The 19,684-nt window shown below is 43.3% G+C and overlaps 1 protein-coding gene across 5 annotated transcripts in view; it reads right to left on the bottom strand.

Moving 5' to 3' along the window:
- The window catches only part of MAP7 (microtubule associated protein 7), a 168,956-nt gene extending 159,511 nt beyond the window's left edge, over window positions 1-9,445 (bottom strand). For 3 of the 5 annotated variants that reach the window (XM_029058581.2, XM_029058582.2, XM_029058584.2), the window contains exon 1: window positions 8,681-9,445. In XM_029058581.2, the coding sequence (XP_028914414.1) occupies window positions 8,681-8,813 (133 nt within the window). In that variant the 5' untranslated portion in view covers window positions 8,814-9,445. The remainder of the gene's footprint in view (window positions 1-8,680) is intronic. The other 2 variants (XM_029058583.2, XM_029058585.2) reach the window with 1 other exon arrangement.
- Between the last annotated feature and the right edge of the window lie 10,239 nt (window positions 9,446-19,684).

Raw genomic sequence — 19,684 nt, 5'->3', positions numbered from 1 at the left:
CAGTGAATCAATCATTTATTGAGTGCCTGTGTGCAAAGCACTGTACTAAGCACTTGGGAAAGTAGACAATGTAACAAACACATTCTCTACCCATAATGAGCTTACAGTCTAGAGAGGGAGACAGACATTAATATAAATAATTTATGGTTATGTACATAAGTGCTCTAAGGCTAGGAGGGGGCGATTAATGAAGGGAGCAAGTAAGGGCAACACAGTAGGGAGTAGAAGGAAAGGAAAAGAGGACTTAGTCTGGGAAGGCCTCTTGGAGGAGATGTGCCTCTATTAAGGTTTAAAGGAAGAAGAGCAGTTGACTGTTAAATATGAAAAGGGAGGACGATCCAGGCCAGAGGCAGGATGTGGGTGAGAGGTTGGCGGTGAGATAGGCAAGTTCAAGGTAGAGTGAGTAGGTGGGAGCCAGGTTGTAGTAGGTGACTAGCAAGGTGAAGAAGGAAACAACAAGGTGATTGAGTGCTTTAAAACCCATAGTGAGGAGTTTCTGTTTTATGGCATTTTTTAAGTGCCAGGTGCCAGGGACTGTACTAAGCTCTGGGGTAGATACAAGCTAATCAGGTTGGACATGGGCCATGTCCCCACATGGGGCTAATAGTTTTAATCCCCACTTTACAGATGAAGTAGCTGAGGCACAGAGAAGTTATGTGATTTGTCCAAGCTAACACAGCAGACAAGTGTTGGATCCAAAATTCGAATCCAGATCCTCCAACTCCCAAGCCCAAGCCCACTAAGCCGTGCTCTTTCCCTAATTTTGCTTATAAATCTACTGATAATAATTTTGTAAAATAATTTTCCTTTAATTTCAAATTTGCACTACCCAGAGATTATCCAGTATTTTTGAACCAACCATTCTTTAGAGGAAAGAAGTTGGCTTGAAGATATTCATTTTCATTGATGGTCTACATTTTTAGTGTTCTTGACCAGTGCTGGAGTACACTTTAATTTCCCTTGTAGCACTTACATACTGGATGCTCAATTGTGCATTCAATGATTTTTTCAGCTATTTTACCTTGTCGTTTATACTACTCTCAAGCAATCAATGAATGGTAATTACTGAGCACTCTGGGCAAAACACTGCACTCCATGCTTGGGAGTGTAATAATAACAATGGTATTTAAGCGCTTACTATATGCCAGGAACTCCACTAAGTGTACAGTGCAATCCCTCCCCCCCCGACACCCTCTGCTCTTCCCCCTTCCCCTCCCCTTAGCACTGTGCTCATTTGTATATATTATTTATTACCCTATTTATTTTGTTAATGAGATGTAGATCTCCTTGATTCTATTTATCTTGATGATGATGTCTTGTTTGGTTCTGTTTTGCTTTGCTGTCTGTCTCCCCAGTTTAGACTGTGAGCCCTTCATTGGGCAGGGATTGTCTCTGTTGCCGAATTGTACATTCCAAGCGCCTAGTACAGTGCTCTGCACATAGTAAGCGCTCAATAAATACTATTGAATGAATGAAATTGGTAGGCATGATCCTTGCCCTCCAGGGGTTTTCAAACAAGTGGGAAAAAACAGACATTAAAAGACATTACAAATAGAGGAAGCAGCAGAATATAAGGCTATGTTCATAAGTGCTGTGGACTAGAATAGAGTGTATCAAAGGGCTCAAGTGGTAGAGACACAAATGTATAGACGATGCAGAAGAAAAGGCAAAATAGGGTGGGGAAATGAGAGGTTAATCAGGGAGGCTTCTTGCCAGAAGTGTGATTTTAGTAGGGCTTTGAAGATAGGGAAGCAGTGTGGTTTGGTGGATAAAGCACGGACCTGGAAGCCAGAAGGACCTGGGGTCTAATCCCGGCTCTGCCACTTGTCCGCTGTGACCTCGGGCGAGTCCCTTCACTTCTCTGTGCCTCAGTGACCTCATCTGTAAAATGGTGATTAAGAGTGTGAGCTCCATTTGGGATGGCGACTATGTCCAACCTGATTAACTATCTACCCTTGCGCTTAGAACAGTACTTGGCACATAGTAAGCGATAACAAGTACTATCATTATTATTACTATTATTTATATAGGGAGAGTGGTACTCTGTTCAATAGAAGGAAGTGGGGATCAGAGAGAGTAGTGATGGCAAGAGAGCAGGAGAAAGGCAGGAGCAAGGAGGCAGGAGCTCTCTGAAGTCTCTAAGGGGATTGTGGTGCTTTAAGGTAGAGTGGAATACAGGCAGTATTCCAACCCTTTTCCTTTAGTACCAGTAATTGTATTCATTAAGTGCTTTCTGTGTGCAGAGCACTGTACTAAGCGTTGGAAGAAAATACACAGGTGGGAATTAAACATGGTCTCTGTCCCTCATGGGGCACACAATCTAAGGCCATATCCTCCCAGTGGCCCAAATATTTACAGAGAGGTAGGCTAATCGTACTATTTTTGTTGAGAATTGGGACATCAGAACACTTTGCCGAACTTGCACACCTTTCCCTTCCCTGTCAGAGATCATGAGGAAGAGTACAAAATTTTGCAAGAGAAACCTAGTGTTAAAACCCCCTTAGCCTTCCAGAGAAACCCTTACTGCAGGGTCCCAAGATTTCATAATATTGATAATTAGGGTATTTGTTAAGTGCTTACTATGTGCCAAGCACTGTTCTAAGCACTGGAGTACTGTTCTAAGCACTGGAGCAGGGTTTCATGGAACAGAGTGAGTATCTACTGATTAGACTGGATTACTCTATTGATTAGACTGTAAGCCCGTCAAAGGGCAAGGTCTGTCTCTGTTACCGATTTGTACATTCCAAGCTCTTAGTACAGTGCTCTGCACATAGTAAGCGCTCAATAAATAGTATTGAATGAATGAATCTACTGAGCATGTGCAGCCTGGGTGGGGCAGTTTCCAAGTTGGAAGTAGGTGCTCATAAATTTAGCCAAGACTGACCCAATTTGGGCCACTAATTTGCCCAGAACAACCTACTAAAAACTGGGACTGTACCAGCTGAACCAGGATATACTATCAACATGATGGTGATGATGTCGATGACAGTGGAGTCTCCCAACGTAAATGATGGGCAACACTCATCCTAGTCACAAAGCCCTTGGAATCAAAAACCTGAACGACAGAATTAATTATAGGTTTAGAGATTGGCAAAGTCCCACACACTCGCTCATCCCTGCCAGTTTTGCTCCCGGTAGGGTCCACCCAGATATAAGGGATAAAAATATTTCACTCCCCTTTTCCTTTCCCAGACTTCTCAAGAGTTGGCCACCAGAAGTGGAATTTCCACACCGCTTAGCCCAGGGGGGCATGAAATTGGGAACATCACCAAGATTCAGGAGACTACTTCTTGAGGTATGGGGATATTATAGGATATTAAAGGACAGGACCTTTCCTGTCAAGTTACAATTGGGTATTATTTTCTGCTCACAATAAAACACAGTAGAGGAACACCACCAGGCCACTTGACAGGAGGGATAGCAATGGGGCTAAGCATGGCGTAGTGGCAAGACCAAGGGCCTGGGAGTCAGAGTCATGGATCCTAATCCTGACTTTCCCCACTTCTGTGCTGTGTGTCCTTGGGCAAGTCCCTTCACTTCTCTTTGACTCAGTTACCTCATCTGTAAAATGGGGATTGAGACCGTGAGCCCCACATGGACAGGGACTGTGTCTAACTCGATTTGCTTGTATCCACCCCAGTGTTTAGGTTAGTGCCTGGCACAGAGTAAGTGCTTAACAAATGCTACAATTATTATCATCATCATTATTAGTAAGTCCTTTTCTAGGGACACGCTGGATCTAGTGGAAAATGGATATTCAATTCAAGTTCAGAATGTAACTTTCAAATAATTAGGACCTAGGAATGGTCCCGAGAGATTTTTAGCTAATGCGATTGTGATCGTCTCCTAGTGCTGAGGTATTCCCAGCTCTTCTGCCTGCAACAATCGTACCCGACGATGCATTTATCACGTTTCTAAAGAGGTCTTTTAAGCTTAGCTATAACAGTTGGAACATATCATTGTATTTTGGTTCCAATTTTCCTTAGGCTCTAGAGATGCAGGAGATTTTTCATCTTCACATAATGTACTTTCACTCAACCGGCTGTTAAATCTACTACTGAAAAGTTTTTCCAAGTTCGTGAAATGGCAAAAATTAAAGACACAGGGACCAGACAAGAGCCAAAAGCCAGTGGAACAAAGGGAAAAGGCACAGGGAAATGCTGTGTGTGAATGAATCTGGAGTGGTATTCACACTTCTCGACATAAGACTCCTCTCTGCATACAAAAAAGCCTCCTGACTTACAAAGAGAGCATTACAGTAGTTGGATGTCACCTGTCCAATGGGAATACAAATGGGAAAGGGCAGATTGCATTTCATTAGGAAACCTTAACTAGTTAGAAATTCTACCTTTCCAGGAGAGGAGTCATGAGAAGTATCGGCAAACAGCAATTTGACTACACCGAAGGACAATTCCACAGGAAGCCCTCTGCAAGGATTGTGACAGATTCCAACCCCCGCCCTGGCCAAATGAGCCAATAGATGGCATCCAGCAGGACCAAAGGGACAAAAGAAGATATTAGCTCTGTCAGCAAACCAGTAATCAAGTCAAACCTCTCCACCGTTTAGGAAAACACCCACATTTGTTTCAGGAAGAGGAGAGACCTGAAAGACCAAAGTGAATCAGGATAAAGCAATTAAAAAGCAGAAATGTGAGGCTGGTAGAACATCCTTCCTTTAAGATTCTTCTGCTATCAAAAAGCAAAGCATGCAGAACATTTACACTCCTATTGATTGCAGAATCAGGCTGCAAAAGCACTTAACAATTCCAGTAAACCTCACCCGTTAGAAACAGATGCCATTAGAAGAAAACTGGAGCCTTTAAGACCAGACAGTTGGGGCCCATGCCACACACTTACCAGAGACCACCAAAATTTCTTCCAAAGTATATTGCTTTCCATTCCAGCAGCTCATGCATAGCTACTGCTCATCATTAAAATGCAAGGTATGGGGAAGTTTGTCCCAAAAGAAACCTTTTAGAACTTTCAATTGAGTTAACAAATCCTTTTTCATACCCTGTTAATGAACTTTTGGAGTAGGAATAAGTATTTTTGCTTAGTCTTCTATATCACATTGGAAAGGCCCGGTTAGATGATCTTGCTAGGCTGTTTTGCTACAAGTGTTTAGAACTCATAAGTGCCTCTAGACTGTAATAATAATTATGGTATGGTATGGTAATTAAGCACAATATGTGCCAAGCACTGTTCGAAGCACTGGATAGATACAAGTTAATCCCTCTCCCACATGGGGCTCACAGTCTCAATCACTACTTTCAGATAAGGTAACTAAGGCACAGAGAAGTTGTGACTTGTCCCAGATCATATGGCAGATGTGTGGCAGAGAGGAATTAGAACCCAGATCCTTCTGACTCCCGGGCCCATGCTGCTTCTCATCTCTAGACTGCAAACTCATTTTGGGCAAGGAAGGTGTCTGCTAATTCACATAGTAAGTGCTTAATAAATACCATTGATTGACTGATGAGTGTCCTGTAGGAATTGCAAGAGAATGTACCAGGAACAAAGAGCTGGCAAAAGAAAGAAATTGTACTGGCACTATAAAATACAAAATGAGTGTGTCTGAAACATATAGATTACTCACTTGTCATAGTAGCACTTCACCAAAAAGGCATGCAAAATGAGAGATTAAAAAAATAGAGGGATGGACACAAGATGACCCTTATATCCAGGCTACATTAAGTGATTCAATTCTTTGAGAAGCTAAGTGGTCCCTTTATGTGATGGAGGGATCTGTCGATTCAAGTTTCCTCTTCTGGAGTTGTCAGAGGGCAATGTTTCACTAGTATGTAATACACTTAAGCAGCCAGTAACAAAAAAATAATCATGGGCATATATAGACACACACACACAGTTTTTCCTCTCTCTCTATTCATAAAGAGTGATGAAATACACACACACACACACACACACTAAGAGTGAGGATGAAGATGTGGAGAGCAAGGCCGACCACCAGGATTAAATAGTGTTTATTGAGCGTTTACTATGTGCAGAGAACTGTTCAAAGCACTTGGTAGAGTACAATAAGCCAGAATTAGCAGACACTTTCCCTGCCCATAATGAGTTTACAGTTTAGAGGACAAATATTGCTGAATTGTACTTTCCAAGTGCTTAGTACAGAGCTCTGCACATGGTAAGTGCTCACTAAATTTGGCTGAATGAATGAATGACTATAAGCTTCTTGTGGACAGGAAACGTACCTAACAACTCTACTATAATATACTCTCCCAAGTGCACTGTACAGTACTGGGTACACAGCAAGTGCTCAATAAACACCATTGTTTGACTGATTTGTTATAAATTCTGCATGAATATTGACATTTTAAAGTATCACAGTTCTAGTGATTACCAAAAAAAAATAAAAATGGTGACATTTCTTACCCAGGAGTGATCAGAAATAATTAACCAACAACCAGAAAGTTTCATTCACCAAGCATGAGTCTCAGTTTCTCTCCATAGTTAACCAAAAGTATTTTTGGGGAAATCACTAAAAGGAACCTTGAGAACAATATGCTCAAGTCCCTGACAAAACACTTGGGAATTGTTATTTTCATTAAGAGAGGCAAAGGGCTTTCTCATTTTAGACTATAAGCTCCTTGTGGACAAGGGATCATGTCGATCAATTCAATTGTATTGTACTCTCCCACGTGCTTAGTACAGTGCCCTGCACACATAAGTGCTTTGTAAATACCACTGACTCATTTCAAATATTAAAACATCTCTGGTTCCTGTGGAAGATGATACAAGTAGCAAGAGATTCATCGAGAAAACCACCTTCCCCCTTCTCCAAAATAGATTTAATAAGACCATGGTCTGGGTGCAGGGGAGAAGAGGTCTAAAAAGCACAGGACACCCATACTTAGGAAAGGGGTGACTGCCAGTAACTGTTGTCCCAAAAATTCACACGGAAATCTGCAGAGAACCACCAAAGATACACCCAAGAAATAGCTAGGCAACTAGTTCCAAGGGAGCACCTGTTTCATAACCAACTACTTGGTGACCAACCAGTCAGACACAACCCTAGATAATGGCTAACAGCCATATCTAGTTCAGATATCTAGCCCCATGGCAAATGGAGAAATTAACTTTGGTGCCTAATAGTGTTAGCTCATCCTCCTCAATAAGCACTTGACTGCCCTCATGAAGAATTACTGTACCAGGCTCACGGGAATATATAATTGAGCCTTCACAAGACAGCGGTCCCCACATTAAATAAGTACTAACTAATTTTACACTGAAGACAGTCTGCCTGGGAATGACTTCATTTAAAGTCATAAAGGAGAGTAAGATTTCATAATAAAACAATAGCCACATCCTTTTTCGTAAGACAGACTTCATTCAAATATCAATAAAATCTCTCCCAGGCTGATTCAGGACTGCAATTCACTCTATTGTTATTTTAACTTGCCAGCTCTAACTCTCCCCACTCTCCCTCCTTCCTCTCTCTCCCTGTAGGAGAAAAAGCTGATAAACCAGCGACAAAGCAACTGGAATACATACGGCGCACTATCTCATCAGTAATGCACAAAAAACTAGAAACTCCAAGCTCCTCACGTCTGCACTTTGGGAATGAATCACTGATCAACTAAAGGAGTTGGAGAGTGAAGGGAGGGGAGGACCTGAGCCATGGTAACGAACACTTCAAATTCAAATTCAGGAACCAACTCATAATCCAAAAGTGCAGAATGTTGCTTGCCTTTTCCCACAGATTAATTAAAACCTGGGGAGTTCTGGCTATAAGGTAGTGCTGTATCTGAGGCAGTCCCCAGCTGTTGAACTGGCTTGCCGATATGTTCTGCCACATTCAACCACTAGGCAGAGTATCCCAAGGATCAGACTTCTCTTTTTCAAGCTTTCAGAAAGAGGTCCCATTGCAGGGTTTTTACCCCAAGTGACAGCATGTTTCTCTCCTCATGCCTATTCCTCTTCAGTGTAGAAACAATAGTAACATATCTTCATGTGACCCCATCCAGTCTAACTTCCACCCAAACTGCTCCACCTGCCTTCACTCTACTGAAGCTCAAAATGACAATCTTTCCCTAAGCACATTCGCCTCATTACAACGCACAGATATCACCAGATCCTTTCATTCATTCAATCACATTTATTGAGAGCTTATCATGTGCAGAGCACTGTACTAAGTGCTTATTGAGAGCTGCTTATGTGCAGAGCACTGTACTAAGTGCTTGGAAAGTACAATTCAGCAATAAAGAGAGACAATCCCTGCCCACACCAGGCTTACAGTCTAGAATGGGGAGACAGACATCAAAACAAGTAAACAGACATCAATATAAACAGAATTATAAATCCTTCTCAAGAAGCTACACCCTCACTGCTATCCATTTGAAGCCTCAACCCTACAAACTCTCTCTCTGCTGACTGTGGCACCAGTAACCATCAAGGGAAGGTGCACGTGGAAAAAAAAACACCTCACGGTTTCAAAACAGTTAGTGAGGCTATTTGTTCGGCAAAGGTGGCCCTTTGGAAATGTGCCAGATCCAGGGTGAACGTCCCTCCCTCCTCGAGCATAAAATATCCACTGACAAAACTGCTCTACTAGGGCATCAGTACTCTGTGCAGCTTGTCATTCGAATACCGTTTGCACAACATGAGGGGCTAAACTCTGCTTCCCATAGTCCCAGTGAGAAGGTACAGAACTAAAACATACCTTTCGGGTTTCTGGAATTTCCGTTCTTTTGCTGCTCATCTTCCTCGTTAATGGTGAATAGACCTGGGGGAGTTAGCCGTGGACTGGTCTTCTTCAGTCTCTCCTGACGCACAGCAATAGCTGATCCTTGCATGTTGCTGGGACTCAGTGGGTTGTGATGTTTAAATACTCAAAATACGTTTATGGAATTGCAGCTCCTGGGAAGCTGCTAGTTTCTAAGCTGCCGGTTCATTTGAGCACTTGTAATAGATCCCCTCTGAGTAAACAGTATGCAAACAGCTGACAAATACAGTCCTCCCATCCACTTGGCAGCTGAGGGCCTGAATTACCCCCGCCCCCATTCCTCACAACCCCCTTCCCATTCTCAAGTGCACACACACACACACACACACTCACGGGCACGCACCCCTCCAAGGAAAGTCTTAATTAGCCGCACGCTGGTTTGGATGCTTCTGGCTCTCCCTTTCTCTTCCTCCCCAACTCCCTGACCTGTTCGATCAGATCCCACAGTTCAGTTTCGCCTCCCTGCTGCAGCACCCCTTTTTCCAATCTTCCTCCGGCTCCACACACTAAAATATTCAGCACGCCGCACAAGAGGGGAAAATATGATACGTCGCCATGAACAGTTGCCCTGACAACCCTGACATATCCTAATCACAGGAGGATGGGAGGGTCTCCCCTACCTCTCCCCCCAGCAGTGGAGCAAAAGTCGGCCGGAATGCTCTCTGGATCTGGGGGAACTTGCGGAGCGAGGGTTGCAGCGGGAAAAGCTGGAATCACCGCTGAACTGGGCAGCGACTTTCCTCCTCGTAGCAGCAGGATTGGTGGGGAGGAGGGAGGAGGGAGGAGAGGGCTGCTTGCACAAGCAGAGGAGGATCCAGTGAAGGAAAGCTAAAGGGACTCCAGGCGGGAAGCCTGTTTTTTTGCCAAGAGCTGCAATCTCCGGATGAATCAAACATCAAAGTAAAGATCAGCATCCTTACGCATCAACTCACGTGAAGTGTCACATCCCAACATCGCAAAACACACATACTTGCCACCAGCCATCAGAAGAAATATAAAGTGGCTTGTTCAAGCTCATCTCTGTTTCCAGCACAGCAGGGGAAACCAGAACACTGATGACCCCTTTCTCCTTGAAACATGGGGGAGCACTCCTACCTATAATTTCTAGTTCATGGGAGGGAGGCCATTAATTAAGAATAAATCAACTGTGCAGAAAGGGAAATTACCACCACAATTGCATCTCACAAAGTTTTCCCAATAACAAAAGTTACCACAACCACTTCTCGGTGCTCTCAGCAATTTGCATAACTTGACCTAATTCTCGGTTTTATAGATGCTGTTTCTGCACTCAGTATTGGGATTCTGCCCTGGCTTAGCATATGCAATTTTCACTTGAGTCATTAACCTCCTACACAGAGAGGTTCTTCCCTCTTTCACAGGCCCCAACTCCATACTACTACCAATGTTACTCCATTGACTTTTTTCCCCCAAACATGGCTTAAAGGTGGAGAAAAACTTTCTCCAGTAAAAGATTTCAGACTTACCTTCCCTTTTATAATCAAAGGCAAGAAAGTAATAAACTGACGGAACATCTATATCTTTTTTCTTCAACTTACTCTCCTTTCTGTTATAATTCTAAGCTTCTTTTTTAACAAAGCAGGCCACCCATGTATGTAACAAAGACATGTGGGGGTAAGGCTTAAACAGCTACTATCATTTATTACTAGGACCCACAGTGAGCACTGCCCCTGTCCCACTGGGCTCACAAGCTAAGAGGAAGAGGAAAACAACTATTTTATCTCCATTTTTCAGACGAAGAAACTGTGGCACAGAGAAGTTAAGTCATTTTACCAAAGTCACACAGCAGGCATTGCCGGGACCAGATAGCAGGTTTTCTGAGTCCTAGTCCTGTGTCCTTTTTACAGGGTCATGCAGCTAAACAAATTAAGTATAGGAATAAACTGGGTTCTAATTCACATGAGGTTTAGTGGGCCCTAATTTACTTGAAGTTTCTATCCAGATCTCAAAAATGCAAATCCAGAACCTTAACCCTACCTGACTCATCTCTGAAAAGCTTTGGGAGGGGTGTTAGATGCCTGGGAAGTGCACAGAGAGCCGTACTAGATCACAAAAGTAAACAGCAAAATATTGATTTTTAAGAAGCGCTTCAAAATTGATGTGGGTGTCCAAGGAAACTTATGTTGCTTTGGACCTGGGGTTCTTACTAGCCAGCCAACCCCTATGCCCGTATTTCATTCAAATAATAAAGATGGTATTTCTTAAGTGCTTACTATGTGCCAGGCACTGTACTAAGCACTGGGAAGGATACACGCAAATCAGGTTGGACACAGTCCCTGTCCCATGTGGGGCTCACTGTCTTAATCCTCATTTTACAGACGAGGTAACTGAGGCACAGAGAAGTGACTTGCCTGAGGTCACACAGCAGACAAGTGGCGGAGCAGGGATTAGAATCTATGACCTTCTGAATCCCAGGCCTGTGCTCTATCCACAACGGCATGCTGCTTCTACTATATTAGTACGCAAATGGCCAACTTTCTCTCTAACCGCATCCACACAAATTTGGAAAAGATTATTACTCTCACAGTGTCTCCTCCAAGCATGAGGAAAAATCTAGAGGAGTCCCTCTCCAGTGCTGCCTCCACCGAGTGTATTCTGAAGAAAGCAACTTGTTAGCAGTCATCTCTGGCCAAAAATTGTTTCCGTGGGCAATGACAGGATGAGATGGGAAGGGGCCGAGGAAGGGTCATCCCGCAAGGGTGCCAGAGAGAGCGGCAGCCAAAGCGTGGAGCAAACCAGCCAGCTGGCGGCAGGACGGAAACTGAGAAAGGTTCCCAGAAGGTGCAGGGAGCTTTGGGTGGGAGAAGGGAGGTGGAAGAGGTGCCTGGAGCACTTGAAGTCAGGAGTCAAGAATCAGGCATGGAGACAGCTGAGATACGCAAGGGCACGGGGCAGTATCGCACCCAGCCCAAGGGGAGGGGAGGCTTGGGACAGGGGCAGACTATGGAGATAGTGCACCATCCCTACCTCCCCACAAATGCTTGGCAATCAAGTCAGGAAGAGAAGGGGTCAAGTGAGGCTCTCAGAGCAATCTGGCCTCTTTCGGCTGAACTACTCCTCTTCCCCCACTGCCTGCTCACTGCTGCTTCAATCAGTCAATCAATGGTATTGATTGAGCACTTCCTGTGTGCAGAGCACTGTACTAAGCACTTGGAAGAGTACACTATAACAGAGTTGATAGCCCTCGGTGAGCTCGTTCTGTATCAGGGAGAGACATTGACCTAAATCATTCACATGTGAATCCTTCTAAGAATCTGCCATTTCACAGAACCCCTTGGGGAGTTAAAATGTCAACTGTTCAAGTGCAAAAATAGCAGCTTATTCATTCATTCAATGGTATTTGAGGGCTTACTTTGTGCAAAGCACAGTACTAAGTGTTTGGAGAGTACAAGTGAACAAGAGAACAATTGGACAACTATCGCCAAAGCCTGTAGGTCTCCCCTTCACAACATCACCAAGATCCGCCCTTTCCTCTTCTTCCAAACCACTACCACGTTAATACTCATCCTATCCCAAGTAGATTAGTGCATCAGCCTCCATTCTGACCTGACTGAGGTACAGTGAGTAGATTGGCATTAGATGAGTGAAGTGAGGGGGCTGGGTTGTAGTAGGAAATCAAGGAGAAAAGGTAGGAAGGGGCAAGGTGACTGCCTTAAAGCCTATGACAAGGAGTTTCTGTTTGATGTGGAGGTGGATGGGCAACCACTGGAGGTTCTTGCGAGTGGGAAAACATGGATTGAACAGTTCTGTAGAAAAATGATCCAGATGAAGTGAGTGAGCTGGCGTGGGGAGAGATTTGAGGCAGGGAGGTCAGCAAGGAGGCTGATGCAGTGCTTGGATCAACACAGTAACACTTTGGATGGAGGGGAAAGGGTGAATTTTAGCGAAGGAGAGAGATCAGGGCTGGAGATGTAGATTTGGGAATAGTTTGAAGAGAGATGATGGTTGAAATCAGGGGAGCGAATGAATTAGCTAAGGGACTGGGTGTAGATGGAGACCTGAAAGGGACCTAGAATTGAACCACGAGGATGGGAGACACAGGAAAAGCCTGTGAAAGAAAGCCCAGTGTGGGCAGGGATTCTCTCTCTTTGTGGCTGAATTGTACTTTCCAAGCACTTAGTACAGTGCTTAGTACAGTGCTTTGCACGCAATAAGTGCTCAATAAATACGATTGAATGAATGAATGAATGAATGAGAACAAGAATGAGCACCAAGATAGGACAGTGTCAGTGAAGCCAAGGTTGGACAGTGTTTCCAGAAGGGGATGGTTCATAGTGTTGAAGGCATCTGAGAGGTTGAGAAGGATTATAGTATGGGGTACTGGCCTTTGGATCTGGCAAGAAGAAGATCATTGGTAACCTCTGAGAGGGCAATTGCCATGGAGTGAAGGGGAGGGAGAGAGCCAAATTGAAGGGGTGGTCAAGGAAAGAACTGGAGTAAAAGTGGAGGCAACTAGTGTGGACAACTCTCTCAAGGAGTTCTAAGACAATGATAGAAGGGAGATAGGGCAGTGCTTGGAGAAAGCTGTGAGGTCAAAGGAAGGGTTTTTAGGATAGGCAATATGAGAGCATGTTTGAAAGCAGTAGGGAAGAAGCCATTCGAAAATGAACAGTTGATGGTTTTCAGGGAGGGAAGAAAGGAAAGGGCATATGTTTTGAAAAAGGATGGAGTCAGAGATGCAGGAGGAGAGGGCAAACTTTGAGAGAAGGGAGGAGAGCTCTTGAGATACTGCTGGTAAAGATGGGAGAGTCAAAGAAGGGGCAGGAGGAGGGAGGGACTGGACAAGGGGCAGAAGGAGGGAGATTAAGCCTGTTGGTTTCAATTTTCTCAATAAACTATTGAGGTGGGAGGAAGGCAAGAGGGGCAGGAATTGAGGAGGGAGTTAAATGCCTGAACCAACTGGTGAGGCATGGGAGTCAATAAGGATGGAAAAATAACGTTGCTGGTCAAAGGCAAAGTTAAAGGCAACTAGAGTGAATTTGAGATCTACAGGGTCAGCATGATATCTAGACCTCCCCAATTTAAAGATTTATTTTTTTCATTTAAAGTATAAACTCTTCCACCTCTACACACAATGACCACCCCCCCACACACACAACACACACACACACACACACACACACAAAGATAGCACTTAAATGCCCTGGAAAATTGGGGTAATTTCCCAGACAATTCAACCCCAAATTATCCAAGTAATTACTTCCATTTTCAACTACTCAATTCATGTAGACTAAACGGTGAATATGCAAGACTGTTTTGCCTTGGTACTGAAATCAGGATTTCTTTTACTATTTCGGCTAGACATTTAAAAAGCAGGAAATAAATCAATCCATAGTATTTATCGAGCCCTTACCATGTGTAGGGGGCTATATTAAGCGCTTGGGAGTGTACAATATAGTTGGAAAGGCATTTGGTGCCACATTTGGACCTGGCAATGGGCAGACTAGCTGTAACCCAGACTCTCTGGTATAAAGCCAGACTATTGGCCACTCCCGGACAGATGGACCTCTGAACTAAGAGGTCTTCTTGCTTTCACTGTAACATCTCACCACTTGCTCAGGGCTCCTGTCATCAAATAGAAAAACCAACGAACAGCAGGCCCCCTATTTTTGCAGTATGATTCAAAGCCTCCATACACTCTAGCAATGAAGGAAATCCTGACTTCGTGTGTTTAAAATGTAAAAGCCTCGCTTGCTTTGATGTTCTTTGTATGTGTGACTTTTCTTCCAATTGTGTACTCAAAAAAACAGTAAATGCCATCTTTGTAGTTTCAGTGCCATCAGCCAAGAAGTGCTGAGACCCCATGGGGCCTTTTATACCGTTTCTATAAATCTACATTCCACACTGAGCACTTTGTGGAGCCAAGGGGGCAAAGCCCTCCTTGTTTGCTACGTGACACAAATTTCAAAAAGAATTTGGTGAATCCATTTGAATGTGTGAGTTGCCTCCTAATATTTTCCTTAGAGACCCTAAAATTTAAGTCTCATGAGGCAAGTTGCATGTAACCAATCATCTTTACTGCGGGCTTACTATGTGGAGACCACTGTACTAAGCACTTGGAAGAGTACAATATAAAAGAGTTGATAGACATGTTCCCCGCCCACAACAAGCTTACAGGATAGAAAGGGATACAAACATTAACATAAATTATGGAGAGGTACATATAAGACATGACAAGACATAAGTACTGTGATGCTCGGAGGGGTGAATAAGGAGTGCAAATCCAAGTGCAAAGGTGATTCAGAAGGGAGTGGGAGAAGAGGAAATGAGGACTCAGCCGGGGAAGGCCTCTAGGAGGAGATGTGCTTTTAATAAGCTTTTGAAGGTGTGGAGAGTGATCGTCTGTCACGTGTGAAGAGGGAGGATGTTCCAGGCCAGAGGCAGAACTTGGGTGAGAGGTCAGCGGCAAGATAGAATAAATCAAGGTACAGTGAGTAGGCTGACATTAGAAGAGCCAAGTGCGTGGACTGGGTTGCAGTAGGAAATCAGGGAGGCAAGTTAGGAGGAGTAAAGGGATTGAGCACTTTAAAGGGGATGGTAAGATGTTTCTGTTTGATGTGGAGGTGGATGGGCAACCTTTGGAGGTTCTTGAGTAGAAAAACATAGATTGACCAGTTTTGTAGAGAAATGATCCAGACAACAAAGTGAAATAAGGACTAGAGTAGGGAGAGACAGAAAGCAGGAAGGTCAGCAAGGAGGATGATACAATAGTTAAGGCGGAATAGGATAATTACTTGGATCATCATAGTAACAGTGTGGATGGAGAGGAAAGGGCAGATTTTAGCAGTGTTGTGAAGGTTGAACCAACAGGATTTGGTGACATTGATGAGACGGATGAGTCAAGTATAATGCCACGGTGACAGGAAGGATGGTGGTGCTGTCTACAGTGATGGGAAAGTCAGAGGGAGGACAGGGTGGGAAGAAAAGGAGTTCCATATCAGTGATGGAATATGCTGTTGCTGGTGTTATGAATCCCACAGCCCATTGCAGAATCTTCTTTCCTTTCTATCCCTTCTTTTATTCTTCCCCGGGAAAATGTTAAAAGGAGATAAACTGCTGTATCCGTTTCACTTTCAAATTTCTCAGACCAAGATACTACTGTCTATAAATACCTAAGGTCCTCTATTGACTGTTTTGCTAAGGAACAGGTGGAATCATCCCCTTTTTGCAGATTAAGAAATTGAGACCCAGAGAATATCACAGAGGTACAAGTAGATCTCATTAATGTGGACTTAGTGTCTGTTTTCCTAAAGGCAAAATTACCATTTGGTTTCTAGGCTACCATGAGCTAAGAATCCAATCGGCTTCTTTGGGGCAACCTCTTATGGATGATGAAATTGAGGAACGATCTCTCTCACCTCGTCACTGTCCTACTACAACCCGGCCTACACGCTTCTCCCCTCTAATGCCAACCTACTCACTGTACCTCAATCTCATCTATCTCGCCACCGACCTCTCGCCCACGTTCTGCCTTTGGCCTGGTACTCCCTCCCTTTTCATATCTGACAGACAATTAAGCTCCCCACTTTCAAAAGGGTCTGTGGAACTAATACTGGTACACATGTGGCTGTAAAAGTGGAATTTGAAGGTAAAATAATTCAACACTTTCTTTTAGAAAGATAAAATTTCAGTTCATGAAGCACAAAGAAAAACAGCACGGCCTAGTGGATAGAGCATGAGTCTAGGAGCCAGAAGGACCTGGGTTCTAAACCCGGCATCGCCACTTGTCTGCTGTGTGACCATGGGCAAGTTATTTAACTTCTCTGTGCCTCTGATCCCTCATGAGGGAAATGGGGTTTAGGACCGTGAGCCCCATGTGGAACAGGGACTGTGGTCAACCTGACGAGCTTGTATCTACTCCAGAGCTTAGTACAGTGCCTGGCACATTTTAAGTGCTTAAAAACCATATAAAAAGGAAAAAAAAAAGCACAATAAATTGGGAGAGGACCTATGCCTCTACCTCTTTTCCTAACCATAATCGTGTTTTAATATGAAACATTGATGCACAGATTTAGAAACAAGTAAAGACTATCTTCTCATGTGGGACGTTCTCACAGTAGCAGTACAATGGGCCACTTTTCCAATGGAATGGAGGTAACATGTCAGTGGGAGTAGCTAGAAAATACTTAAAAGATTGGAGTCACCTCTAGATTATACGGTCTTTGTGGGCAGGGAACATATCTACCAACTCTACTATATTGTACTCTCCTCCAAGAGTTAGTGCAGGGTTCTGCACATAGTAAGCACTGGATAAATTCGATTGATTGATTCTTAAAAGACTTTTCTTCAGCACATCTTTGAACAACAAATGCCCATGTTAACCACCTATCAAAAAATATTTCACCACCAAGCCTGGGGCCGAGGGTCCATAAGGGTCTCTATCAGTCAGCCTGGGGCACAATCGCAAATGGCCATGGAGGGCAATTATCTTGGCAGTTATCATCCCTTCTAGACTGTGAGCCCATCTTGGGCAGGGATTGTCTTTATTTGTTGCTGAATTGTACTTTCCAAGCCCTTAGTACAATGCTCTGCACACAGTAAGCAGTCAATAAATACGACTGAAAGAATTAATCACGGGAGGCACCACAAAAGGGAACAGTGACAGGAACAAGGACACTTTGGATTCCTTAAAGGGACTAAGTTTTTTGTGGATGTGTTTAACTCCAACCACTGGGCCTGACACATGGATGTCATTCTTTGTTTTTGTTCCTAGGTAGTTTTCCCCCGCTCTGTTACTTTTGCTTTATGTTTATTTTCAAATGAACCGTTTTTTCTTTAAATTGTAAGCCCCTTCAGGGCAGAGATTTTTCTTTTTCTTTTTTGTAACCTATACCTTATATTATGTACTAAATTACCGTATGAATGGAACAAACTCACTCAACTGTAAACAGCCAACATTAATATTTTCAAAGTTAGTATGGTATGACTAATCCTAAGCAATTCAAATGCATCAAACTCTTTTTCAAGAGACTTTAACAGAGGGTACAGAAAGGAATCTTAATACTGTGAAATAAGTAGACTATTATAAAATGATTTACCCACTGAAGAAGCTTGGAAGTTCCAAAAACTGTCCTCTCACACCTCTAATCTCCAAACCAGTATAAGTGAATGGGATCAACAAACCCACAGAGATGTTGCTTGTCATTAAGATTTATAAATAAATGCACTGCTCTAGGAAAGAGATTCTCCAAATGCTATTCAGGTAGTAATAATAATAATAATAATAATTGTGGTATTAGTTAAGCACTTAATATGTATCAAGCACTGTACTAAGCCCTGGAGTGGATATAAGCAAATCAGGTTGGACACAGTCCCTGTCCCACGTGGGGCTCACAGTCTCAATTCCCATTTTACAGATGAGGGAACTGAGGCACAAAGAAGTGAAGTGATTTATCCAAGGTCACACAGCAGTTAAGTAACAGAGGTGAGATTAGAACCCAGATCCACTCAATCCACCATGCTCTCTCCACTAAGCCATGTTGCTTCTCATTTGTTGGGCAGGGATTGTCTCTGTTGCCAAATTGTACAATCCAAGTGCTTAGTACAATGCTCTGCACACAGTAAGTGCTCAATAAATATGATTAAATGAACGAATTTGTGTGGCAATGGCTGATTTCTTACTACAGAGAGAACTTTGCTCCTCTGACGCCAGGGCACTCAATGAACCTCGATCTCATCCATCTCACTGCCAACCCCTTCCCCACGTTCTGTCTCTGGCATAGAATTAATAATAATAATTATTATTATGGTATTCATTAATCGTTTACTATGTGCCAAACACTGTACTAAATGCTGGAATAGATACAAGGTGATCAGGTTGTCCCACATGGGGCTCACAGTCTTAACCCCCATTTTTACAGAGGAGGTAACTGAGGCATGGAGTAGCTAAGTGGCTCGCCCAAGGTCACGCAGCAGACAAGCGGCGGAAGAGGGATTAGAACCCATGATCTCTGACTCCCAAGCCCGTGCTCTTTCCAATAAGCCACGTTGCTTCTCTGCCCTCCCCCTTCATATTTTACAGACACTCTTCCCACCTTCAAACGCTTATTAAAAATCTAATCTCGTTGAAGAGACTACCCCTGACTGAGCTCATTTCCCTTACAGCCTCTCCCTTCTGCATCACCCTTGCACTAAGATTTGAACCTTATATTCTATTTAATACCCTATTTATCCTGTTAATGAGATATACATCCCCCTGATTTTATTTATCGTGATAATGTTGTCTTGTTTTTGTTTTGTTCTGTTTTGCTTTGCTGTCTGTCTCCCCAGATTAGACTGTGAGCCCGTCACTGGGCAGGGATTGTCTCTATCTGTTGCTGAAGTGTGCATTCCAAGCGCTTAGTCCAGTGCTCTGCACATAGTAAGCGCTCAATAAATACTACTGAATGAATGAATCCACCCTCAGTTCCTCAGGACCTAGATATATATCCATAATTTAATTTAATGCTGCCTTGCCCTCTAGACTTTAAGATCCTTGTGGGCAGGAACACGTCTACCAACCCTGGTATATTGTTCTCTCCAAAGTGTTTAGTACAGCACACAATAAGCACTCAAGAAATGTGATCGATTGATTGAATGGGGAGTACTTAGAGAGTCAGAGACCAAATCCCTTTCACTTGAAGAGTCATAAAACTAGTGCCTAAGATCACCAGTGATTTAGGTTGAGTTCGAGCTAGCCAAAACTAGCAAATGGCTCTTTGCTTCATCACTAATCCCTCACACTCTGCTGGAACTACTGTGTTGATAGTTCTCCTATCCATTTGCTTGCTTAAGGAGACAGAGAGTTTGAGTCATTCTCAAAGCTACAGGAATATTCTTATTTCAGGTACTAAGTACTTTTAAGCCACAATAGAAATATGGATTACCTGCTTTTCCAATATCCCGTTTCTATTTCCTCCTCTCACTGCAAGATCATTTATAGCG

The sequence above is a fragment of the Ornithorhynchus anatinus genome, chromosome 2, assembly GCF_004115215.2.
Source record: "Ornithorhynchus anatinus isolate Pmale09 chromosome 2, mOrnAna1.pri.v4, whole genome shotgun sequence".
Lineage (NCBI taxonomy): Eukaryota > Metazoa > Chordata > Mammalia > Monotremata > Ornithorhynchidae > Ornithorhynchus > Ornithorhynchus anatinus.
This window is presented reverse-complemented; position numbering and strand designations above follow the sequence as displayed.